This window comes from Pleurodeles waltl, chromosome 9, assembly GCF_031143425.1.
Source record: "Pleurodeles waltl isolate 20211129_DDA chromosome 9, aPleWal1.hap1.20221129, whole genome shotgun sequence".
NCBI lineage: Eukaryota > Metazoa > Chordata > Amphibia > Caudata > Salamandridae > Pleurodeles > Pleurodeles waltl.
This window is the reverse complement of record NC_090448.1, coordinates 1,004,184,743-1,004,211,146: the sequence shown is the minus strand read 5'-3', so window position 1 is coordinate 1,004,211,146 and position 26,404 is coordinate 1,004,184,743. Positions and strand designations below refer to the sequence as shown.

At 41.9% G+C, this 26,404-nt stretch overlaps 1 protein-coding gene across 1 annotated transcript in view; it reads right to left on the bottom strand.

Annotated features, from left to right (window-relative positions):
- Positions 1–26,404, bottom strand: part of PLCB2 (phospholipase C beta 2) — a 453,229-nt gene that overhangs the window by 99,584 nt on the left and 327,241 nt on the right. Inside the window, exons 12-16 of the mRNA XM_069208592.1 lie at positions 13,553–13,635; positions 11,396–11,480; positions 8,951–9,110; positions 3,606–3,794; positions 1,728–1,812 (exon numbers count right to left, since the gene is read on the bottom strand). Coding sequence (XP_069064693.1) covers positions 1,728–1,812; positions 3,606–3,794; positions 8,951–9,110; positions 11,396–11,480; positions 13,553–13,635 — 602 coding nt within the window. The remainder of the gene's footprint in view (positions 1–1,727; positions 1,813–3,605; positions 3,795–8,950; positions 9,111–11,395; positions 11,481–13,552; positions 13,636–26,404) is intronic.

Sequence of the window (26,404 nt, the reverse complement as noted above, 5' to 3'; positions counted from 1 at the left end):
TGTCTTTGAAGTATCTCCCACTTTAAATGCCCAACTGGGCATTAGTACTGGACCTCTGACCCCACCAACTCAGTACACTTCTGGACCTGTGACTACTCTGCCAGGAAGAAGGTCTGCTGTGCTGCTGAAGAACTTCTACTCTGCTGGACTGTTGCTTTGCTGGACTCTTGCCTTGCTGTGCTGTTTGCTGCATCCTGTTCTCCTGCCTGCGTGAGAAGGACTTGAGCTGCATCACTTGAACCCAGAGTGACTCCAAGGGTTAGCTGGCTGGCCTCCTCATCTGAAGTCTCAAGGAGATAAAAGTCTTCCAACCACCCTGCTCCTGGACTCTACCAACTGTCAATGTGTCCTTCAGGGGGACCTAAAGTGTTTGATCCAGCAGAACCAATGCATCTTCTGCTGAGGGAGCAGAATCAATGCATCACAGCTATTGCTTGAAACAGAATCAGCGCATAGCTTTTACACCCAACGCTGCAATGATTTTCCTGGCACAAGGTCCTTGCATCCCTGATGACAACAGCCTTAAGAACAAATCCAAATCTCTGCAATACAGCCCCCACACTCATTAGAACCGATGCATCACCTCAACTTCAAAATGCATCCTTGGCCACAGACTTCACATCACAAGCCCCGATGCCTGGAACCTCAAAGTGGACACAGTTAGACCTCACACCCTAACTCTGCCACATCTCGGAACCAGCGCAGTGCTGTGCTGCGTGGGGAAAATTGGTGCTCTACTGTGTGGAGAAAATCAACGCATCACCACAACTGCATGGTTTGGAACCAATGCAATGCTCTACAACCCAGACTTAAGGTATTTTGGTTCACTGACCTAACTGGGTCCCTGTAGCCGGTCTGTGTGCCATTGCAGTCGTCCTAAACTTTTGACTTTATCCCAGTATAGCACGACCAGATGTCCCTTCTTGCTTCAAAGCGTTATTTTACAGTCTATTCTTTAAAATTACATGATTCAAGTTCTGCTTATTGGATATTTGTCGTTTTGGTCTTGTTTTATTTAAGTCTACTATATCTAAACTGGTATGGATTAATTTTGTGTGCTGTTTTCCCTGGTTAAAGTGTTGCACAAGTACTTTACCCACTGCCTCCAAGTTACACTTGACTGCTCTGTGCCAAGCTACCAGAGGGTGATACAGGTTAATTTAGGGGTTGCCTGACACTTATCCTGACTAGGAGTGTGGTTGCTGCTCGACTAAGGTTCACACCCTAGCCAACCAACAACCCAATTTCTAACAGCACTAATCACCTTTTTGTTTTTCTGAGACATCCTAAATGCAACAGGAGTACCCAGACTTGTGTCCTCTGATCACTGTGCCCCCACAACCCCACAATCAAACAACAACACTCTGAGGAAGCACAAAAGTCGAAAACCAGTGAGGGATTATTGTGCACCTGCTCAGAGGTAATCTGGGCTGGCAGTTCGGGATGGATGTTCTGACTGGAGCAGGACCAAGACTGAATTACATATGGCTTGTCCCTGTCTAGAGTGGCATGGTGTGCAGAAAAATGATCAACTGAAATGTGAGCTGAGGAATAACCAGTGGATGAGATTAATTAAACATTCCAAACTTCACTTTTGGTTTTACTAAGGAAAACTATAAACAAACCACAGTGTATCGTGCACGCGTACAGTCTTCATTGAAGCTCCAATACATTCATAGCTACAGAAAACGATGAATGCAAACATCATCCCTAATGGAAAAGGATACTCGACAAACTGCACCGGGAACTTGGTGAGCAGATCGCACGCCTTCGTTTCAACAAAAGATGAGATGACAAAACTCCGATTCTTCTCTACGAGCCAGGAGAAGGAAGCACACGTAGGAAGGGAAAGGGAAACAAAGTAAAAAGAACAATTTTTTCAAAGAAAACCATTGTGACAAAGATGAGTGACAGACATAGAATGTAACTGTTGCGCTATGTGTTCAACTGTAAAGGTATCATTCTGTTTACTACAAATTCTTATTAGTAGCATGAAAGGCCAACGTAGTAAGCTTTATGGAAAATGCAGAGGTGAAAAAAGATTGATAAAAAGATCAAGAAAAATGAAAAAGCTAAACATTACGGTAATATACATTATTTGTTGGAAGTGTATTTTCCTATAAAGGCCAATATCAACTCTCTCTTTAATATTGCGGTGGCATTCTCCATCTAAAGTGCAATGTTACATAGTGGCAATGTTAAATTCTTCAGCGAATTCCTCAACAGCAAATGTTTTCCAAAAATACCCCGATAAGTATAATGCCTATTAATTGTGTAGATGCACAGAATAATACTTTTTAGAACTCCACGTCAACATTTTTGAATACTTCTTCCATTGAGAAGTCTGATGTAAAGCAAAAATAATTTTGATTCATGTACCTTAACCATTATTGGACCAGTTATGTGATGGAGGACGTGCCTTAAAATAACCGTTGCTAGACATACAAATATTTTCCACGAAAATTATAAACAAAAATAACTGTTTTTCTCTGTTTGTATCTGCCACCACATTGCTGCACCCCAGATCACAACGCAGAGGATAAATTAGAATTCCCTGCCTCTCTCTTATAAAGGTAATAATGCACTGCGCGTCACGTGTACAAAACACACAACCTGAGGACTGAAAGACACTCTGTTTTCTGTTAACTGACATATTGAAACACCCCCCCGCTCCCGGACGCGTCAATCATTCATTAAGCAGGGAGGAACACACACAAAGACACACATCCACATATGCATACACTTATGTACATGTGGGCGTGTGCACACACATACACAAAAGCACACATGCACTCCACTCAATACACATACATTAATCGTGAATAACAATACATGGTTTGCTAGAGCGCAATTAGCCTGAACAAGTATCACCCAACATGAGGTACTAAACAGAAAGACATCGAAGTCTCAAATAGTTGGGAGTTTATGCACATGGATATAATTCGATCCCTTACCAGAGTGTCACGTCTTCACTCTTCCCTAGTCTGTGTGGTCTCAATGTTCAGATAAATTTAGATTTGTAAAATGTTGCCCCTTTGCACTGCTCTTTAATGAACAACACAGAGACACCCCCTGTTCAGCTTCCCCGCTCCATAGTGTAGGCCCAAGTTCCTCACTAACTTCTCCAGTCCCCAGCAAGATGCCGCATAGACCTTTCACTACAGCTAACATAAAGAGACAACTCAAAACCACTAACTTATCATAGGAGATTTGAAAATGAACAAAAGAGAGCTAAGCTCTGAAAAGATATTCGTTTTTACACAAAATAGGGCACCTATGTAAAGACCTAACACATTGGGCCCGATTCACAAAGTTAAACTTAAAACAAAAGTCTAGGTTTAGACCAAAAGTCGAAACTCAGAACAAAAGTCTAACTTTACTACAGGTAAAGTTAGACTTTTGTTCTAAGTTTCGACTTTTGGTCTAAGTTTACCTGTGTGAATTGGGCCCTTTGTCACTATTGCTCGAAACACAGATCACGCTGCTTGTAATGAAGGAGGGAGTCATGGTTATAAATATTTAAAGATCAGGACCTGCAACTACAATTTCTAACACTGCACTTGGGACCAGGTACCATTTGTTTACTTTTCGCAGTGGCTACTTACGTGCTGAGTCTTCAAAAGTATCGAATTTGACTGGCTGCACGTAGTTGACGAGGCAGGACATTTCCTCATAGGCTGCTGCTTCCAACCCTGCAGTGCCTTCGTCTGACTCAGACTGCATCTTCTTTAACTCTTCTTCATCCAAGTTTTCTAAATCCTCTTCATTCTCTGGCTCGTCTTCCAAGACATCGCCTGTGCCAAACATCACCAACAGAGTACATTATTACACTTCAATCGAGATGAGTTTATGTACAAAAAGTAGCATTCGCTGATATAGTGGAGTTTGAATAGGTTTATAAAATGTAATTATTCTAAAGTAAGTGGAGATTACAAAAGTCTTGACACTTGTCTTTGAACATTCAAGTTCCAGCGGTTCTTGGAGGCTTTCTATTCACTCATTGTGAATACAAGTTATATCGCGGAGCAGAAGAGCATCCGTGCTTGAAAACAGTTCTTTCAGCATCTGATAAGAGCAGGTCACACCAGCTCTCATTTGGCAACAACCTCACCACACATCAACAAATAACATCTCGGTACCACTTTAACCACACCACACCTTGACACCTAGAACAACTTCAAAACATACTACTTCATCCTCATCCACTACATACAACATTATCAGCCCTCACCACACCATGCCAACTTTACTATCTCAATCAACATCACAACAGCACCACCACATAGCAGATCCTACAAAAACTACTGGATGCAACTCTTACAAAATCACACCATGAAGCACAACCCAGCACAGCACTGCACCTTTCAACGCTGCATCATATGGTATTACTATTACATTCAGGGCCGGCTTTAGGGCGGGGCAACTGGTGCGGCCGCACTGGGCCCTGACCTGGAAAGGAGGCGCTGACCTAGGGGGAGGAGGGCTCTGTTTAAGCACGAGCTGCAGAGATCTTTCTGTGTCCAGCTTTCAGGCAGCAATAAAAATGTAAAGCTAACTGTTGTGAATAATGTTCCTGCTAGAGAGAGAGATCCAAGTTTTGTCTAGTGGCAATTTTGAGTCACCATAAAGTAGCGCTGAGGGTTAATTTGCCTGTTGCAAAGAATAGATCTGTATTTTATGGGGATAGCTAAGTGGATTAGTAAAGTCTGCCTTTAAAGGCACTCTAAAACAAGTTAACTGTATGTGAGAAGGGGCTATGGAGAAATGACCAGGACTTTTGACTGGTGGTAGTGAGGGAATCTGAGGAGGAGGTCATGGGGGAGCGCCAAAAAAAGATTGTTACATTCACACCGCCCAATACACCACCACTAGGTACCGTACTACATCTTTTCACACAGTAACACACCACATCCACAGCATTATACCGAACAACAGCTTATCAACTCATCCAACACCACACCATACCACACAATATAACAACCACTTTTGCACTCCAATTATTCTCACTTTCATAATTAACATAGGATATCTCCTATTTTACCAAACCACAGTCATCACAACATAACAAATTGTATCCCCACAATGTACCACACCAAATGTGTGACTCTGTTCCTTTACAAAAGACTCAGGAAAACACAAGAGAGACCGAAGTTCGAAAATGAGATGAAATAGTCATGTATAAATGTGGGGGGCAGACAGATATGAGGAAGAAATCAATGAGATGCTACAAAAAGTTCAAGGAGGCTCCAGAAACCACATTCCTAGTAAGAACTGTAGAGCTCCACATAAAAGCGTCCTAGAGCCAGGAAGCAAATCTCCACACTCATGGGTTCCATAGACCATGGAATGCAACACTTAATGTTCCTCTATCTACCTCCCTAGTTATTCCACTGACAAATAGAGTATGTTCACTCCATATAGTTCTCCGAAGTAGGTTGGACCAGATATTGGTAGGTCATTGCATGTGGTCTGCTGAGGAGAATAATCGTAGAGACAACTGAATTAATACAACTCACTCATTTAGTGACATCTACACCCATACACACAGACCACAACAGATAGCCGCTTGTAAAACCCACACAATAACAGACCACAACGGGCACTGGTCTAGTGAATATATGAATAGACTTTACCTACATACATTATCAGTTAAACTGGAGAAACGAACTTAGGAACATATAACGTAAGACCTAGAAGACTCCTAATGAGGATTTCAAGACTTGTATTCAGTGGAATATTGAAGACATGATCTCCCAGATGTACTCTACATTGGGGGGAAAATAGTGCGATACCAACAGTGATTAGAGGTTGTCTGAGTTGAATATGCAATGCCTTATAAAACAAGTAACATAACACAATAAAACAATCTAAGATAATTATATTGATTAGTCAAGGTCCGCAAGTGTGTGAGGCTTTACAAATAAATTCAGGAAGATAAAGGCAGTCAATACCTTGGATCGTAATGAGTTGTGTGCATACAGATTATCCAACGATACAGACAAAAAAGAGCTTTGTCACTGGAGTGTTGTAAAACGGGAAATTACACACTGACCAATAATTCAAAGAGGAATCAGAGTATTAGCTATCAGGTCACAAAGGACTCTTTTTTCTAGGTAAAACAAAGGTTGCAACCACCTGAAGAGGACATGTGTGGTTTCAAAATAGTGTGAAAGAAAAACAATAGGTCTGAACCTACGTGAAATCTACACCATGTTTATAATGCTAAACAAGGAAAAATAGTGCTATTGCGGCACAGCAAGAAACATTTCAGCCTCCTGAAGTACATTGTCCTCACATAAACAACACTTGGACGGTTCATGAAATAAGAACCAAAATGTAGACAGAGGGAGGAACCAAGTGCTCATCTTTGCCATGAGAAGTCAAAATACCTTGAAAGTAAGATACAAGTATAGTGTTTCACTGCTGACTTAACTAGATTCCATATTCTTGCTTCAGAGTCCCACCCATGAAAGCGAGGCATGGGCACATTGAAAGTAAGAATGCCTGAACAGCTAGAAATTTACTACATAGGTATACAAAATGTTATAAATAGGATATTAAATTATTATAAGACATAAATAGGATATTAAATTATTATAAGACTGTAACACTAGTTCACTAATTAGCTCCTCCCTTTTACACCTCTAGGTGCAAAGCCTAAAGCAGATCTATTGCCATTGGTCTACTTATTTCTAGTTCAATATCATTTTCACTGCATTTCTCAGATACATATCCACAAGTATCATTATTGCTTTATTGTCTTCATTAATAAACAATCGAAATGAATGAGCAGTGCCTTTATTGTTTGAAGGACAATGAATAGTGCCCATGCATAATTGTATGAGGATATAAACAATCACTACAAAAACGAATACTGCCTAAAATAAAAAAAAAAAGCTTAATTCTCCTTTCACAGAAAATACCATGTATCCGGAACTGAGTGCTGCTTCTATCTCAATGAAATCAGTCAAGGAATTTGTTTAGTTTTCTGACTGGATCTTAAAAATGATCTATCTCTTCATGAATACTAGGTGAGGTGTTACGAATATAAGTGCAACATTAAGAGCCCACAAAGGCACACACACGCAAAGGTGCTTCCATGATGGGTCCCACAGGCCCTGCTACAGATAGTGTAGAGAAGGTGAATGGCAGTAGGCAAGATGCATTCATGGTGTGTAGATATTCCAGTAGGGACTGTATCATACCCTTATGCGATGCCTACTAAAGAACAGGTCAAGAAAAGTTGCTGTATATTTAAAAAGTATGCTCTCACAATGCCTGAATGCTTAAAAGTTGTTTCACTGTATATGTCTAGCCACGCTTTCAATAAGAGAGGCCTGGGTGTGACTAAACTGTTTATTTGTATTTCTCCACCCGGGAAAATCCTAGCAAAGTCATTCAAAGTGATTCGCTACCTAATTTTCAAAATCTGATTTACTGAGGAATTGTATGTTTATAAAAATGTACTTTTAGCTACATACGCCAGAACTGGTGTAAAGCTGGTTCTGCTGCTCATCATACCTCCAGAGTTAATAACCGTGGCTCAGAAGAGAATGGCATGACTCTGAGCCCAGGAAGATCGGAGTGGTATTAACTGCTGCACACTTAGCAGGGGATAGCTATGTGGGAGTGGATAGGAGCAGCTAGTAGAATCAATGATAGCCTTAGAATGACCAGTTTTGATCCTATCAGGCTATCTTAGCCAGTCAGACTCCACTCACAGTGGGGAAGAGAACTAGTTTGGATTAAGCCTGGGTGGAAGTTCAATTACATCAGAGTAACTGGAGTAATTTTGGCAGTTTTGTGTTACTGTCTGATGTGGAATTACTGATGATAAAGCAATTACGCCCACTTGTGGAATTAAGAGTAATTTAGGGGGAAAAATCCTACTGCAAAAGCACATTAAGCAAGTGAGAGTAGCCGTTTGATTTGCTTTATGTTCTGTTGCATTTAGCATTATTTTGTTAGCACAAAATGTATTCTTGCATCTAGTTTGGGCACTTGGGTGCATTTTGTGCTAAGTAACTAGTGATAAATGCTGAGAATAAGTAGGGAGGAAATCCTACACCAATTGCATGTTTAGTGAGTGCGAGCAGCTGCTTACACTCTCTATTCACCCTCTGTTGCATTTAGAGCAATTTCCTAATGCAAAATGCTTCCTCACATCCATTTTGTACACGTGGGGGCATTTTTGTGCTAAGAGAATAGCGCTGAATGCAGGATTATTTTTCTTGCATCATTTTGAGTATCTTGCTGAATTGTGGGAAAATTCCATTAGATCATGCTACATTCAATTATGTGAATGATGCTGACTCATAATTTGGACCAAGTCAGGTGTAATGAGGACTTGTCAAAATGAGAGCATGGGTAAGGATCTGAAGGCAGGCCTACCTGGTGGCAGAAGGGTTCTGCCATATTGAAACAGGGTCTCTCAAGTAATTTCATAGTGGGGCAAACAGGACGTGCAGCAAAAGGATGTGGGAGGACTGTGAGAAAATAGCTCGGATTGAGTAGCAAAATATTTCCAATCTCACTCTGTTGCAAAGTATAACGCAGGCACCTCAGCCACCATCTCCTCAGAACATTCTGAACTTGGGAAGACTCAACTTGAAGGAAGAGGCCCTGCTCAGTCCTCTAACTCTGGTGCAGGTCTTAAATCAATAGGATAGCCCACTACGGTTGGCTATAAGGCTATATTAAATGATGGAGAACATTTCAATGTTTTCAAGGGGAACAAATGGAAAGTTTACAAACTAATAATCATAAATATCACTCATTGCAGTAAGAGAAACATATTTGACTAATATTCTTTAGTTATCCAAAGTGACAATGAACAATTAACTGCTCTTCTAAATAGCACTAGACGTCAGTCACTTCACACCACTTAGGATGTATGGTGCAAAGGCTGCATTATAAGTTTTCTTATTGCTTATGCAACCTGTTTTCTCACCATTCAGAGACTCGTCCTGCTCTGGTGCACCAGGCTCAGTGCTCCTCCCCTTCTTCTGGGAATCTGTGTTTTTCTGTGAGGGGCTCAGGTTCTTTTTGTTTTTAATTAGGATTTTTCCCATAAGCTCCTCGGGGCTTGGTAAGGTAACTCCTGGTTCTAACTGTAAAGAAGAACAATTAAATATGCAATTAAGTATGCAAGAACTAATTACTTTTATCTTGAATCAGAACAATTGCACAGCCATCAACTATCTTTCATTCCATCATGATTTCTACCCCAAAATCACACACATGGCTATGGTGAGATATACTAAAATTGGATTCTCAAAAGCATTTGCAAGTCACGTACAGACGTTTGTCAATCCAGTCTAATTTTGTGAACTGGCCTAAGTACTAATAGGTAAGTTTGCAAATTCCCCATTCCAAGTGGCTCATAATCAGAACTACTAATAAATATTTACTAGGGAGACTGCAATTTGTTAGTCAATCCAATTGGTGCCCATCAAAGGTCGATGGCCTGTTAGGGTCAGCAGACCATCAGTCTATGATCATCTTTCAATAAGGTAAACTCTTTTTTTTAAATGCAGCTTTTTTTCATTAAAGGAAATGAGACTACGTTTAGAAAAAGTGTAGTTTAAAAAAAAAAGGTTTATTTGAGGGTTGGTAGTGGTACCCCGGACCACTGCCTATTCCCCAGCAAGCTTTTTTTTCAAATTCATAAAGGTGAAAGGGTACCAGTGGGTAAATGGGTTAACAATTCAAATTTAAGTCAGAACTTTTTCAATGTTTTCCCAGCGGACTATGGTTGAGCAATATTTGTACATCTCATACTGATTCGCAGTCCCATTTTAGGAGTTGGTAAGAGTTTACATATAAAATGCTTATAATGCTGTTGCGGCTATTTGCTAACTGCAGCGTTTGCAATTGCAAAATATGTTTGCACATCTAGTCAATAGTTCCTGCTTAATACTGAAAATCTCCCATTACCACTAAAACTTCATTAAATGCTCACCCTTAATATAATTCTATTCAAGAATGTTTAAACTGACCAGTTATAGAGTACATATCTAACACATTTACGTAAATTGGGAACCCTTAACAACAACAACATTCCACACTCCTAAAAAATATTATAATATTTATAAATGCGTAGCTCGAACCACTAGTCGCAGCCTGGACATGCCCAATCGGCTTAGAGACAAAGGGCCTGATTTAGAGTTTGGCAGAGGGGTTACGCAGTCACAACGGTGACGGATATCCCGTCTGCCAAAATATAAATTCCATTATATCCTATAGGATTTATATTTTGGCGGATGAGGATACCCGTCACTGTTGTGACGGAGTAACCCCTCTGACTAACTCTAAATGAGGCCCAAAGCCTTCTGTGAAAACGCCTATCACTTTCAAAGTACTGAAAGTTCTTCTGCACAGCACTTTTCAGCTCAGGGCAGCATGTTCCATACTTTTAAGGTTCTCAGTGCCATTAGGTAATGGGACCAACCCTATACCAATGAGTAACCCTCCCCCCTCACAAAGAGAGCCTTGCCTGCACTGCTTTAACCTTTCTGCTGCTTCATGAGACAGAACTAAATCCAGGCTTTTTAGGGTTGAGTACAAATGGCTCTCTCCCTGGTGTAATCTCTCTGTGGGCTCTTAACCACGTCCATTCACGCCCATCAGTTTGGTTGGTTTGTGGTCCTGCCTTTTAAAATTCGCTTGATTTAATTAGTGAAAGGCATGCATACGTTATGCCTTTTCTGGTGTTTCGCCCGCCTCGAGTGCAATGGGCAACTACTGAAAACATACGAGGCTCCATGTTTTCAGTATGGTTTCTAGACTACTTTTTCTCTTTATTTCGTAGGCAGCGCGATCTCGCTGGGCAGTATTCAAGTGCTTTGCATGACATCGTCCTCAATACATGGATATTTGCACTTTGCAGGTTACATGGATATTTGCACTCTTGCAGGTTACATGGATAATTGCACTTTTGCCGATACGTTTCACTGCAAGCAAACTTCTGTTTCCTTTTGTGTGTGTCTGCTTTGCGCTCATGGCGGCTGTCGGCTCACTTATGTGAAACTGTTTTACTTTTCATTTTCACTTTATGTGGCAAGAAAAGTACGGTTAGTTATGTGAAACTGTTTTACATTTAATTTTCAGTTTATGTGGCAAGAAAAGTACGGTTAGGAGTTTACAACGCTAATAGCTTCAACTCGAACAAACGCCAGACCCATTGCATTGCAAATGCTTGTTTTATCAGCTTTTTGTCAAATTCACTTACTTGTTCTGTACACATTCTTCCATTTATACACATTTCCATATCTTTATTGATTCACAGGATTCACGGGATGGAAGAAGCCTGTATTAGCAATTCATGATCCCTTGCCACAAAGCAGATAACAGCAAATATACAACTGTAGAATGTATACAGTTAAAAACTACTCACTGGATATTTTTCCAAGGTGTCTGTCAACAGCATGTCTCCAAATATATTTCTGCAGTAATCTGCCATCTTAGCTTGCTGCTTTGCACTAAACAAATACATATAACACATCAAAATGGAGAATGTTATTGCCAAATTAGGTTGTCACATTTAACTGAGCACCAAACTAGTGAGACTACTGTTTAACTTTTAGATGCTAATCAGAAGCACACTACTAAATGGTATAGTAAAACAACAGAAGTATTCCAAAAACCATCTTACTCTAGGGTTAAAGAATTGCAATTGTGTCCATGTGCCTCCTATGCACACTGTTTTAGCAGGATTATCTAAGGAGCTCTTTAAGGACTTATATTTGATAACAGCGGCTCTCTTAGAGATCTTTGGGAAACCTATATATTTGTTTTCCTAGTTCGACAGGGGTAACCTTGAACTATTACTCCTATTCTTGAATCAAACATAGTGGCCATGTTTTTCCTACCAGCTATGTTTAACAATTTTGGTGTTTAATAATTTAACTGCCAGAATATATGATTGAGACTGTAGCAAGTAAGGGATGATTTTATTACTCAATCTAAGTTCTCTGACATTACAAAGGAGGGATAATTCTCCCATGCTATAAGATACCCTAAAAAGAAATGGAGATGCCTCACATATGGAGGCTAAGCCACAAAATTATCACCAGAAAGATTAAGATGATTACGAAAGATAAAATGCTTAATGAGGAAAACAACTGAGAATAGACAAAAAAGTACTTGACCATGAGACTGCAGGGGAATGAAAACTGCATAAGTGATTCAGTAATACATCCATGATACACAAAGATCCAGTAATTACATGGAATTGAGATAATTGCGCTATGTGATAAGGATTATGGGCCAGATGTAGCAAGATATGCTTTTGCGATTCTGAAATTGTGCGTCGGTGCGACTCGCAATTTCACAATCGCAAAAGCATATGCAGAATGGTGTCTCAGACACCTTCTACGACTCGCTATGGGGTCGCAAAGACCCACCTCATCAATATTCATGAGGTGGGTCGCATTTTGCGACCCCATAGCGAGTCCCTGCACTCACAGGGATGGTGGCCTGCTGAAGTCAGCAGACCTCCATGTCTGTGACTGCTTTTTAAATAAAGCAGTTTTTTTTTTTTCATTTTGCAGCCCGTTTTCCTTAAAGGAAAACGAGTTGCAAAATGAAAAAAATACCGAAACCATTTGGTTTAGTTTTTTTCAGAGTAGGCAGTGGTCCATAGGACCACTGCCTGCTCTGAAAAAATATTTTTGTCGACATTCACAAAGGGGAAGGGGTCCCATGGGGACCCCTTCCCTTTTGCGAATGAGTTACCACCAGTTTGACACTGGTGGTAACTGCGAGTTGCTTTGCGACCGCATTCGCGGTCACAAAGCAAGTCTGAATTGCCCCTGAACACCCCTTCCTATTTGCGAGTCGCATTCACAAATTGCGAGTCGGTACCGACTCGCAATTTGTGAATGTGCATCGCGGGAGGCGGTTTGCATGGCGCAAACTGCGATTTTCGCAGTTTGCGACATGCAAACGGCTTGCTACATCTGGCCCTAAGAGTCACAGAGCTCTTGTCTACTATGAACAGGCAGTATCGTAGTTAGGGACAAGGAACTTCAGAAGTGGTGGAATAAACTGCTGAGTTTGAGGAGCAGCTCTAAATGTTAGCCGGAGAAGAACACACTTTTGAGTTTCATGTTGTGAGAACACTTTTCAGAGCTTTATGAATCCTCAACCCCCATCAGCCCTTCCCGCTATCACCTGCTCACAATAATCGAAACCTACTTCACTGCACTGAACTCTGTTAAGACTCTAACACGCCAGTTCCAGCAAGTGAGACTATTGATAGCCCCGCCTCCCGGAATATCCCTACCTTCCCTCCATTGAACTTCGATCCCAGCAACAGATTCCTAAACTTCGCTACTGGACCCCTTTTCATGCATAAAATAACCACCTCGCCCTAAATACACAAGGAAGGTTAACTCACAGTTTTTATCATTCATATAGTGCCTAAGAATGCCAGTCATCACAATCTTATTCATCCGCCATTTTGCATTGTTTCCTGATGGCACAGGAAGTGATTTCAAAATTCCAGTCGAGTAATACATAGTTCCATGTGAAACATAGAATAGATACTCACGTGTCAACGTGGTTCTCGAAAGACAAGACCACAGGGTAGGGGCTTGTTTTGAAAGCAGTTTCTGCAATGGCCTCAATGACATCCTGTGACAGAGCAATGGATTCCATTAGTGGTGGCTTTTGTTGTCCAAAGATTATTATTTTATAATTCTCACATACATTTTTAGGTACATTTTATAAAGTATAAGATCGTTTATAATGGATTTTATGAACCTAGCTTTGGAAATTGAAAAAATATAATTGGTAATATTATATGATCATGAACCAAATTACTTTGCTTCCGTCTCATTAAATCGCTTTACGTTTCCCAATATTCATATACCTTTTATGAATTACTAACAACAATCAACTGAAGTGAAAATTGCAAGTTTGCATGATCACTGTATATTAAGAGGTATAGATTAACAGGCAGAGGTGTCAGAAAAACCGAACGGTTCAGTTTATTCTGTTAGCTTCCTTACCATCTACAGCATTGTAGGTTCCTAATTAGCCATCAGATTGACCAGACTGTCACATCCCCATCACTTAAACACCCCTCAATGCAAGTTGAAGGGGTCTTTAAGCTCTGATTTTTATATCTCTTTTACATGTTATATTTATTTTGAAATGTAACATTTTGGAGCCTATTCACAAACTGCATTTTGTAGTATGTTTGGTAGAACTTCAATAATAATACGCACTACAAATGCTATTCACACACTATCTTTTCCATGGAGATCTCTATGTATGTAGGCCTACCTTTAAGTAAAAAAAGTGGGAGGGACGGGGGAGTTCCTGGAAAATGGGGATGCTTACTGAAAAATTGACAAGGTTTTATATTCACTACAGCTGACAAGCATTGGCAAAGCCAGTGTGTCTTGCCTATGACAGAGCTATTGCCAATGCCAGGGGTTTTAGTTATGGTTTACACCAGCCTTGGTACTGTTCAGCATGGTTAAAGGTTAATGGTGTAAAGGAGAGGAGTGTCATAGAGTGGCATGGCGTAGAGTGTCATAGAGTAGTGTGGCATAGAGTGGGTTGACATAGAGTGGTGTAGAGTGGCATAGAGTGGTGTGGCATAGTGTGGAGTGTTGTGAAGGGAATAGAGAGTCATACAGTGGACAGGTGTACAGTGGAGTGGAGTGTCGTAGAGTGTAGTGGCATAGGGTGCCGTAGATTGGAGAAGTGTAGAGTGGATTAGAGCATTGTAGAATGGAATGGTATAGATTGTTGTGGAGTGGCCTAGAGTGGAGTTGTGGAGCGGAGTAGTATTCATAGAATAGAGTGGAGAAAAGTGGTATGAAGTGACATAGAGGGAGTAGCATAGAACATTGCTCAGTGGAGTCTCTCAAAGTGCAGCAGAGTGTTGCACAGTGGAGTGGCATAGAGCGGAGCACAGAGCCATTGAGTGGAGTTGAGTGGCCCGGAGTAGAGTATCATGGAGTGTACTGTCGTAGAGTGGAGTGTCATGGCGTCAAGTAGAGTGGTCTAGAGTGCATTGGTTTTGAGTAATGTGGTGTAGAGTGCACTGCACATAATGCAGTGCTTTAGAGTAGAGAGCAGTGGCGTAGAGTAGATTGATGAGGTGTATAGTACATTGGAGCAGACTGGAGTGGTGCGGCATAGATTGCAGTGACAAACAGTGCAGTGGTGCAGAGTGGAGTGGCACAGAGTGGTGTAGAGTGGCATAGAGTGGAGTGGTGAGAGTGGCAAAGAGTGCAGTGGCACAGATTGTAGTGGTGAACATTAGATTAGAGTGACATAGAGGCCAGTGGCTTAGAGTGCAGTGGCGTAGAGAGGAGTGATGCAGAGCAGAGTGATGTGGAGTGTAGTGGTGTAGAATGCACTGGTGTGGTGTGCAGTAGAGTGGCATAGAGTTGAGTGGTGCAGGGTAGAGTTCAGTGGCATAGAGTGCAGTGAGGCAGAGTAGAGTGGCGTAGAGTTCAGTGACAAAGAGTGAACTGTTGCAGAGTAGGGTGTCATGGAGTGCAGTGGTGTAGAGTACAGTGGCGTAGAGAGCACTGGCATAGAGTACAGTGGTGCAGAGCAAATTAGAGTGGTGAAGAGTGCATGTGATAGAGTGCAGTGGTGTAGAGTGTTGTAGAGTACAGTGGCATAGAGTGCAGTGGAGCAGAGTAGTTTGCAGTGGCAAATAGTGTGTTAATTTTGAGTAAAGTGGTGCAGAGTGCAGTGGCATAGAATATCTTGATGCAGAGGAGAGTAAAATGGCACAGGGTGGAGGTGTGCCGCATGGAGTGGTGTGGCACAGAGTGGAGAGGTGCAGAGTGGAGAAGATGGCGTAGAGTTCAGTTGCATAGGGTGCAGTGGCGTAGAGTAGATTGTTTGAGAGTAGAGTGAAATGTTGTGGCGTGGTGCTGGGTAGAGTGGTGCTGGGTGGAATGCAGTGCATAGAGTAGAGTGATGTAAGATGCAATGTCAGATTGCAGTGGTGCAGAGTAGAGCAGAGTACAGTGTTGCACAGTAGAGTATTGTGGCACAGAGTGCAGTGGTGCAGAGAAGTTTGGCGTAGCATGCAGTGGCATAGAGTGCATTAGTTTTGAGTAAAGTGGCATATAGTGCTTTGGCGTAGAGTGCAGTGGCATAGAGTATAGTGGTGCAGAGTTGAGTAGAGAGGTGTAGAGTAAATTGGAGTGGCACCGGGCAGAGTAGAATGGTGCAGCGTAGTGTTAAGTGATGTAGAGTGAAGTGGCATAGAGTTGAGGGGAGTTGCTTACAGTGCAGTGGCGTAGGGTAGATTGTTTCAGAGAAGAGTGAAGTGGCATATAGTAGAGTGGTGTAGGATAGAGTGGGGTGGTGAAGGGTAGAGTGCAGTGGCAGAGAGTAGAGTGGCATAGAGTGCAGTGGTGTAGAGTGGCGTAGAGTGCAGTGTCATTCAGTGCAGTGGTGCAGAGGAGTTAGAGTGGCAAAGCCTGCAGCGCTGCAAAGTAGAGTGTCATTGAGTGTAGTAGCATACAAGCATTGGTGTAGAGTGCAGTAGAGTGTCATAGAGTAGAGTCATACAGAGTAGTGTACAGTGACATAAAACAATGGCATAGAGTGCAGTGGTGTAGAGTAGAGTGGCACATAGTTAAGTAGTGGAAAGTGCAGTGTTGCAGAGTAGAGTGTCATAGAATGCAGTGGTGTAGAGTGCATTGGCATAGAGTGAAATGCGGAGAGTGCAGTTGTGCAGAGTAGAGTGGTGCAGAGGAGTGTGGCATAAAAAGCAGTGTTGTAGAGTGCAGTGGTGCGGAGTAGAATAGAGTTCTATAGAGTGCAGTGTTGCAGAGTAGATTGGCACAGAGTGCAGTGGCACAGAGTGCATTGGTTTTGAGTAAAGTGGTGTAGTGTGCTTTGGCATAGAGTACCACGGTGTAGAGTGCAGAGGTTAGAGTAGTGTGGTGTAGAGCGCAGTGGCATAGTGTAAAGTAGAGCAGGGTAGAGTGGAGTGGTACAGTGTAGAGTGCAATGACATAGAGTACAGTGTCATAGAGTAGAGTGCCATAGAGTGGAGTAGTGCAGGATGGAGTAGAGTGGCATTGAGTGCTGTGGCGAAGAGTAGATTGTTTCAGAGTAGAGTGAAGTTGCATACTGGAGTGGTGAAGGGTAGAGTGAAGTGGACACAGAGTGCAGTGGTATAGAGTAAAGCGGCATAGAGTGTAGTGGTGCAGAGTTCAGTGATGCAAAGCGGAATACAGTGAATTGGTATAGAGGGCACTGGCATAGAGTGAAGTGGTCCAGAGTAGAGTGGATTGGTGTAGAGTGCAGTGGCATAGAGTGCAGTCATGCAGAATGGAGTGGTGTAGAATGGAGTGGTGCAGAGTAGAGTGGAGTGGCCCACACTGGAGTAGTGTAGAGTGCAGTGGGGAAGAGTGCAAAGGTGCAGGGCAGAGTAGAGTGGCGTAGAGTTCACTGGCATAGAGTAGAGTGGTGCAGAGTAGAGTACAGTGGCATGGAATTGTGCAGAGTAGAGTGGAGGGGTGCAACGTAGAGTATGCATGGTGTGGTTGGGCACTGCCATTAGAGACAACACATCTTCAATTGAAGTGACCATTACAATTGCACAAACATATATTTTTAATGATAAAAGTATACACAGCACAAACAATAATTTATGGAAATATTACCTAGTATATTGATTTGTGTTGATTATATTTTAATACTTGTTTCCACCACACTTCAGAATTACCAAAAATGTGCTTCATTTCTGCTTTCCTACTTCTGATATATTCCTTAATTTTGGCAGAGTTAATTTACAGACATTTAAACATTTAAACTTTGTGGTTTGCTAGAAAAAATATCATCGTATAGCCTTCTTCCAGCACCCCCCTGTTAGCCAGCCTGACTACTACATAAATCCTTACACTTTGAAATCAGACAAAGAAAGTAAACACCAAGCTCTCTCAGAAGACAGACCCTGACATTTGTCCTCTGTCTTCGAATGAACAGCAAATGTGACAAGATAAGAACAATTAAAGGCCTGTTTACAGAAATCGAACACTGGAGGAAGGATACAGTAAACAGGGTATGCTCTACGGTGGGACGAAAACAGCCTAAAGCAAATAAAGCCAGCAAATGTGAGTTACAAACCACAAAGCCAATGGCAAGCAATGGGGGTATAAATTGCGGGGGAAGCTTTCCGAATGTCCCCAAGATGTATTTAGCAAAGCTTTCTAGTAGGCTTTGACTTAAAACACGCCCCAAACAATTATAAATGTGCTTCTGCTCAGACCTGAGGTAAGTCCAGCACCTCACATGGGCAATCACTGCCAGTGCAACACCCTCCCATAGAAAAAGGTGGCGTTAGGACAAAAAATACAACCCTAGAGGAAACAATGTTGAAATAGAGTGCAGTGGTGTAGAGTGTTGTAGAGTACAGTGGCATTGAGTGCAGTGGAGCAGAGTAGTTTGCAGTGGCAAATAGTGTGTTAATTTTGAGTAAAGTGGTGCAGAGTGCAGTGGCATAGAATATCTTGATGCAGAGGAGAGTAAAATGGCACAGGGTGGATTGGTGCCGCATGGAGTGGTGTGGCACAGAGTGGAGAGGTGCAGAGTGGAGAAGATGGCGTAGAGTTCAGTTGCATAGAGTGCAGTGGCGTAGAGTAGATTGTTTGAGAGTAGAGTGAAATGTTGTGGCGTGGTGCTAGGTAGAGTGGTGCTGGGTGGAGTGCAATGGCATAGAGTAGAGTGATGTAAGATGCAATGTCAGATTGCAGTGGCACAGAGTAGAGCAGAGTACAGTGTTGCACATTAGAGTATTGTGGCACAGAGTGCAGTGGTGCAGAGAAGTTTAGCGTAGCATGCAGTGGCATAGAGTGCATTAGTTTTGAGTTAAGTGGCATAGAGTGCTTTGGCGTAGAGTGCAGTGGCATAGAGTATAGTGGTGCAGAGTTGAGTAGAGAGGTGTAGAGTAAATTGGAGTGGCACCGGGCAGAGTAGAATGGTGCAGCGTAGTGTTAAGTGATGTAGATTGAAGTGGCATAGAGTTGAGAGGAGTTGCTTACAGTGGCGTAGGGTAGATTGTTTCAGAGAAGAGTGAAGTGGCATATAGTAGAGTGGTGTAGGATAGAGTGGGGTGGTGAAGGCTAGAGTGCAGTGGCAGAGAGTAGAGTGGCATAGAGTGCAGTGGTGTAGAGTGGCGTAGAGTGCAGTGTCATTCAGTGCAGTGGTGCAGAGGAGGTTAGAGTGGCATAGCCTGCAGCGCTGCAAAGTAGAGTGTCAATGAGTGTAGTAGCATACAAGCATTGGTGTAGAGTGCAGTAGAGTGTCATAGAGTAGAGTCATACAGAGTAGTGTACAGTGACATAAAATACAATGGCATAGAGTGCAGTGGTGCAGAGTAGAGTGGCACATAGTTAAGTAGTGGAAAGTGCAGTGTTGCAGAGTAGAGTGTCATAGAATGCAGTGGTGTAGAGTGCATTGGCATAGAGTGAATTGCGGAGAGTGCAGTTGTGCAGAGTAGAGTGGTGCAGAGGAGTGCGGCATAAAAAGTAGTGTTGTAGAGTGCAGTGGTGCGGAGTAGAATAGAGTTCTATAGAGTGCAGTGTTGCAGAGTAGATTGGCAGAGAGTGCAGTGGCACAGAGTGCATTGGTTTTGAATAAAGTGGTGTAGTGTGCTTTGGCATAGAGTACCATGGTGTAGAGTGCAGAGGTTAGAGTAGTGTGGTGTAGAGCGCAGTGGCATAGTGTAAAGTAGAGCAGGGTAGAGTGGAGTGGTACAGTGTAGAGTACAATGACATAGAGTACAGTGTCATAGAGTAGAGTGCCATAGAGTGGAGTAGTGCAGGATGGAGTACAGTGGCATTGAGTGCTGTGGCGAAGAGTAGATTGTTTCAGAGTAGAGTGAAGTTGCATACTGGAGTGGTGAAGGGTAGAGTGAAGTGGACACAGAGTGCAGTGGTGTAGAGTAAAGTGGCATAGAGTGTAGTGGTGCAGAGTTCAGTGGTGCAAAGCAGAATACAGTGAATTGGTATAGAGGGCACTGGCATAGAGTTAAGTGGTCCAGAGTAGAGGGGATTGGTGTAGAGTGCAGTGGCATAGAGTGCAGTCATGCAGAATGGAGTGGTGTAGAATGGAGTGGTCCAGAGTAGAGTGGAGTGGCCCACACTGGAGTAGTGTAGAGTGCAGTGGGGAAGAGTGCAAAGGTGCAGAGCAGAGTAGAGTGGCATAGAGTTCACTGGAATAGAGTAGAGTGGTGCAGAGTAGAGTACAGTGGCATGGAATGGTGCAGAGTAGAGTGGAGTGGTGTAACGTAGAGTATGCATGGTGTGGTAGGGCACTGCCATTAGAGACAACACATCTTCAATTGAAGTGATCATTACAATTGCACAAACATATATTTTTAATGATAAAAGTATACACAGCACAAACAATAATTTATGGAAATATTACCTAGTATATTGATTTGTGTTGATCATATTTTAATATTTGTTTCCACCACACTTCAGAATTACCAAAAATGTGCTTCATTTCTGCTTTCCTACTTCTGATATATTCCTTAATTTTGGCAGAGTTAATTTACAGACATTTAAACATTTAAACTTTGTGGTGTGCTAGAAGAAATATCATCGTATAGCCTTCTTCCAGCACCCCCCGTTAGCCAGCCTGATTACTACATAAATCCTTACACTTTGAAATCAGACAAAGAAAGTAAACACCAAGCTCTCTCAGAAGACAGACCCTGACATTTGTCCTCTGTCTTCGAATGAACAGCAAATGTGACAAGATAAGAACAATTAAAGGCCTGTTTACAGAAATCGAACACTGGAGGAAGGATACAGTAAACAGGGTATGCTCTACGGTGGGACGAAAACAGCCTAAAGCAAATAAAGCCAGCAAATGTGAGTTACAAACCACAAAGCCAATGGCAAGCAATGGGGGTATAAATTGCCGGGGAAGCTTTCTGAATGTCCCCAAGATGTATTTAGCAAAGCTTTCTAGTAGGCTTTGACTTAAAACACGCCCCAAACAATTATAAATGTACTTCTGCTCAGACCTGAGGTAAGTCCAGCACCTCACATGGGCAATCACTACCAGTGCAACACCCTCCCATAGACAAAAGTGGAGTTAGGACAAAAAATACAACCCTAGAGGAAATAATGTTGAAATAAATTTACTTATTTACACTTCTTATAAACACATATACATTTATTTAAGTGTTAAGAAAAATGTAAATACACACATTATCTTTGAATATTTTATTTATCATGTTAATTTTAACAATAAACATAGCTTATTTAAATTCATTCTATATATAACTTCTAATAATTTTGTACTACATGATGAAAAGTGTTAGCATTTTACTTCAGATATTTAGTTTGAACAAATCTTTAAAAAGAGTTTTAGTTTAAATTAAAATATTTAAATTAATTATTTGTTTTAAAATTAACATAATAGTGTTGTAGTTTTTTGTTTGTTCTACATTTTAAATATTATTTTACACTAACATTTAACATAACATATTTTTACAATTTTTAACGTTTAGTTATCTTTTTAAATTTTCCCTATCCTTTACCATAGAAAGAGCTCCACCCCAGCGGCAGAGACCCTGCCTAGACGTGAAAAGTTACTAGTAGTAAATGTACAACTGCAAATTAGTCTCTATCCCCTGGTTTTAGGGAGTGTAGACATGTAAGTCTACACTTTGTAGTACATTTACAATTGTAAATGGTGAAATGCCAAAAGTAGTACATTTACTACAAAGTTTAAGAGTAAACTTGCACATGTTGATTTACTCATGTGTAAGTCATGTGATTAGCCTCCACTTCTGTTCCATGAAAAATTGTGAACTGAATTTTAATATGGAAGTGCCCTTAACTGGCCTCTAAAGCTTTCAAATGTAGATCAACACCTTCTGGAAAGTCACATATTCTTGCTGTCGAGTTTCCAAGAAGAGGTTGTACCTTCTGAGCCTGGAGCCAGCAGAAGACCCAGTATGTGGAAAAAAAGGTTGAAAAGGCCCACAACTAAACAGGTGATTATTCTAATATGTTTCATTGTTAGTCTACAAGTTCAAAATGGTTCTAGGGCTAAATAAATCTCGGACAGCATAGTTGACAAGGACGTGCCATGTCTACCACACAGTCCCTAGAGTTTCCTGGACTCTATGTTATTCGTCACAGGAAGATTTTCAGAAGTACACAGTAAGTCCGCTCAACCATCTATTTGGTTATTCTAAAACTGATAGCGTGAGTCGCATGTGATAATCTCTCAGCTGTGCCCAATTTCAGAAGTCACTCTCCTATGTTATCCACTGTGCAAGTGCAAGCCTTTGAGGGTTCTCCTGTGGTGTCCTCCAGCAGACAAGGTGGTTCTCTCTCTTTCACTTACTATAAACTGAAACTCCTTTCCCTCCATTTCGGATTGGTTCTGGAGGCGTGTCCACTATAGAGCCACTGGAGACATCCTTAAGGGAAACTGGACCATTATTATCATGTGACTCGTGTGTCCTGTACCCTGACAGTTTTCAGGTCGCCATATGAGCATGTCTTTGGATGTTGCTCTACTTCAGGTTATGGCTGAAACAATATAATTCAAAGTAAATTGGAGGTGGTACAGCAAAACATTTTTGATAAATCTCTCAATCAACTTTTATCATCAAAATCTAATGTGTACCCGAAACTACTTCCTTCATTGGAGCAGGAAATTTGAATGAGCATCCAACAGCTCAGTTTCCCCAATATCCTATCCCATCCTATGTTCTGTGAATTTGGAGTTAACTGAAACATTTTGGGTGACCCAAGGAAATTCCAATCTTTCCCGGCTCAGTGCAGATGTCATTTTTTAAATCATCTGCGCTTTTCCCCGTGGATCAAGCAAGGATCACAATATGCAAGCAGATCCTGCTACATGGGGCATATGATTGTTCTATTGATCTAATTTCTGGAGCAGGTGTTCTTCATGGAAGAATATATTTCTTAACCTGTTCAGGAAGCTCAGTTGGCACAAGAACTAGATGAGAATTTGAAAAAGGTGATTTATCAGGCATTCAGACTTCTGCTTGGGCTCCGATATTTTCAATCCCAAAATCCAATTGGGTTCATAGGCCATGCGTTGACTACCATGAACCAAATAATATCAGTATCTGTGACCAGTATCCTTTGCCCCTAATTTTTACATTGATGGATCAGATTAAGATGGATAAAGCCTTCTCTTTGTTGGATCTATGAGGGACATGTAGATATTACAATTCAAAGGAAATTGGCGGTGGTACAACAGGAGCAAAATCTTTTCTAAATACCCTCAATCAACCTTTATCATCAACATCTAATGTGTCCTCAAAACTACTCCCTTGATCAGAGTGGGTAATTCAAGAGGGCAGCTAATGGGTCACAGTTTCCCCAAATCCTATCCTCTCCTAGTGGGAGAAAATATACCTTTTTCAGGTTTCCCCCAGACATTTGGCCTATTTTGGACTATTAACTGGTGGTTTGTGACTTTGAGAGTATACTGAGGCCTGCTTTCCAGACCTTAGTGACAGTGTTCTTTCCCTTTCAAAATGGTATGGTTAATTGGGTGCCCCCAATTGGCATGTGCTGACATACTTATAAGTCTTATAAGTCCCTCGTATATGGTACCCAGGTAACCAGGGCATATAAGGCTGGTTGTGACATGAGAGCTGCAGCATTGGATGTGCCACTCTGTGTGCGAACCCCTCCAATAGGATGGGCTGCAAAAGGTGTTAGCCCAAAACGCAGGCAAAAAGTTGAAGCCATCTTTGAAGGGCCCCTGTGATAACACTTCTGTGCGGGAAAACTTTTCTTTCCCCTAGACAGGGTAGAGCCAGGACCAAGGAAAGGAAAAACGGTCCCAGAACCAGTTTTCTGTGCGTGTGCAGCCCATGGGAGCCACCTCCCCGGGAGTAGGGTACCAAGGTCTTTACACTTGAGGTAGACTTCATCTATGTTGTTTGTAGCATGTAAGATGAACTCTGGGATAGCTAGATGCCACACAAAACTAGAACGGTCACCAGATAGGAGGTGACCTACTAGCCCATTGGCTAGTGACCGTGTTGTCTCCTCGGGGCACTTTACTGGGATATAATGGGCACCCCTGGCACCTGAGACTTCAGTACTCGCTGGATTTGGACCAAGGAAGAGAAGAAAACCACTTTGCACCCATTGAAAATGAGAGACTGTGACGTCAGAGTGATTGCACCTGCTGCACTTTGGGCTAGGAGATTTTGGACCCTGTTCTGCGTACCTGGCTTGGTGAAAATCTGACCCCCAGTCGGAAGCAGAGACTCCAAGGATCAGTTGGTTGGCCCCCAGAATGGCACTGGGGCCATCAAAGTGGGAAGAGCCCAAACCGCATCTCAGGTAACCACTGCAGTTGTTTTGCCACTACCAACGCCCAGCAGTTCGACGGACAAATTGAAAATAGCCAGAAGTTTCACCCAGGTCTGCGGGACCTGTGGGTGTTGGTTGTAACTGGATTTGTCCACCCCAAGGAACACTAGCCCCCACCAAAGTTTTGCACAGGGACTGCTGTTTTGCAATAATGAAAGGTCTGCATCAGCAGCCCTTTGACCCCTGCACAAAAGACTTTGGGGGACCCTGAGATCCATGGCTGGAGTCACTCTCACTCACCTGTGGATCGAGCACTCGACCGGACTTCACCCTCGTGGACGAACAGCATCTGAAGCACCCATTGAGCACCTTTAAGCCTGCATCCCTCATCATCAGGACCACTTCATAGGAGTCATTGGTGGTGGTCCTGTAAAGTTTGGGACGCACTCTAAAAGCACTCTAGTGGCCAGGTAACGGTCCAGTGATTCCGTTTAAGACAGGTCAAAGTTGCCAAACTCAGTGTTACAAACTTATAGAAACCTTTCAAAAGATGCTCTAAACATTCATATCCCAGAAACCTCTGGTGGATTTTAATCATCAAGGACTCTAAAAATTCATAACAACATGCTCTATTTTTATGTCTTGTGTTTCTTTTATGTTTGGTGACTTTGTTATTAAGCTGTTTGGTGCTGTTAAATTCTTTACACATTGCTCCTTTTCTACGCTGTGCTGCTCTGTGCAATAGCTACCCAAGGGTTGAGCTGAAGGTTAAGGGAATAACTCTGACTGGACCCAAGAAGATAAATGTGAGTGTACTGCACGATAAAGCCCCAGCCCCATCATATAGTACACCCATTTTCTGACACCTAGGTTATGTGAATTTGGCGTTACCTCAAAGTTTTGGATGACCGAGGGAAATTCCAATCTTTTCTGGTTCAGTGCAGGTTGTGTTTTTTAAATCAACTACACCTTTTACTTGTGGATCAAGTGAAGATCACAATAAACCAGCAGACTTACTCCTGCTCTATAGGAATTATGATTGTCCCATTGATCTTGTTTTGGGAGCAGTTGTTTTTCATGGCAAATGTATTCCCTAAATTGTTAAGGAAGCTCAGTTGTTGCCGTTACAAGTAGATGAGGATGTGAAGAACAAGGTTTATCAGGCATTTAACATCTCTTGCTGGGACTATGATATTTTTCATCACATATTACAATGGGACCTATAGACCATGTGCTGACTACCATGAACCAAATAACATCACTATTCATGGCCAGTATACTTTTCCCCTAATCTTGGTATTGATGGATCAGATCAGGACGGATAAAGTATTTTCCATGTTGGATCTTCAAGGGGCATACAATTTGCCTCTGATCCGAGAAGGAAACAAATGGGAAACAAAACTTATCAACCGATATGGCCATTTCAAGTAGTTGGTCATGCCTTTTGGCCCATGTAATGCCTCAGCCTTGTTGTAAAATCTGGTTAATTTTATCGTTGGATGTATATTTGATCAATATTTGGTCAACTATTTAGAAGACAACTAATTTTGTCAAAAACACTCTGTCTGTCAAGGGCCGGGGTGTGGTAGTGTTTGGATTGAGTGGTATCCCCCTACAGTGGGCCCCGTCTCACCAGATTTTATTGTGTTTTTTCTGGCAGCCTCTAGCTGCATAGATCTGTTTCTTTAAGTCCATGTATTTATCTAATCCTGGCTTCTGTTCTGTCATGGATGGTGCTTCTGCAGTCTCCAGAGTCTAGCTAGATCACGTTTTGCTACCACAACTAGCCATAGAAGAGCTCTTTTTGCATTTTAGTTTGTCTGTAATGTGAAAGAGAATGAGTTTGGGGCCACAGTGTAGAGGCCACACCCAAGGACCTTCATTTTCTCTAGATTTCACAATGAGATCTCTTATCTTTTATCATACAGGGAAAGTGCATGGGAAATCTTTGCAACAGTTCAAAGAGGCACAGGATAAATTTGATGAGAATCGTTACAAAAAGCCCCAAGTCAAATGATGGATTAAACTCAAATCTGTGAATAGGGGTGAATGTTTGATTTGTCCGCACTCCGTCCATCAACTGTTCTTTT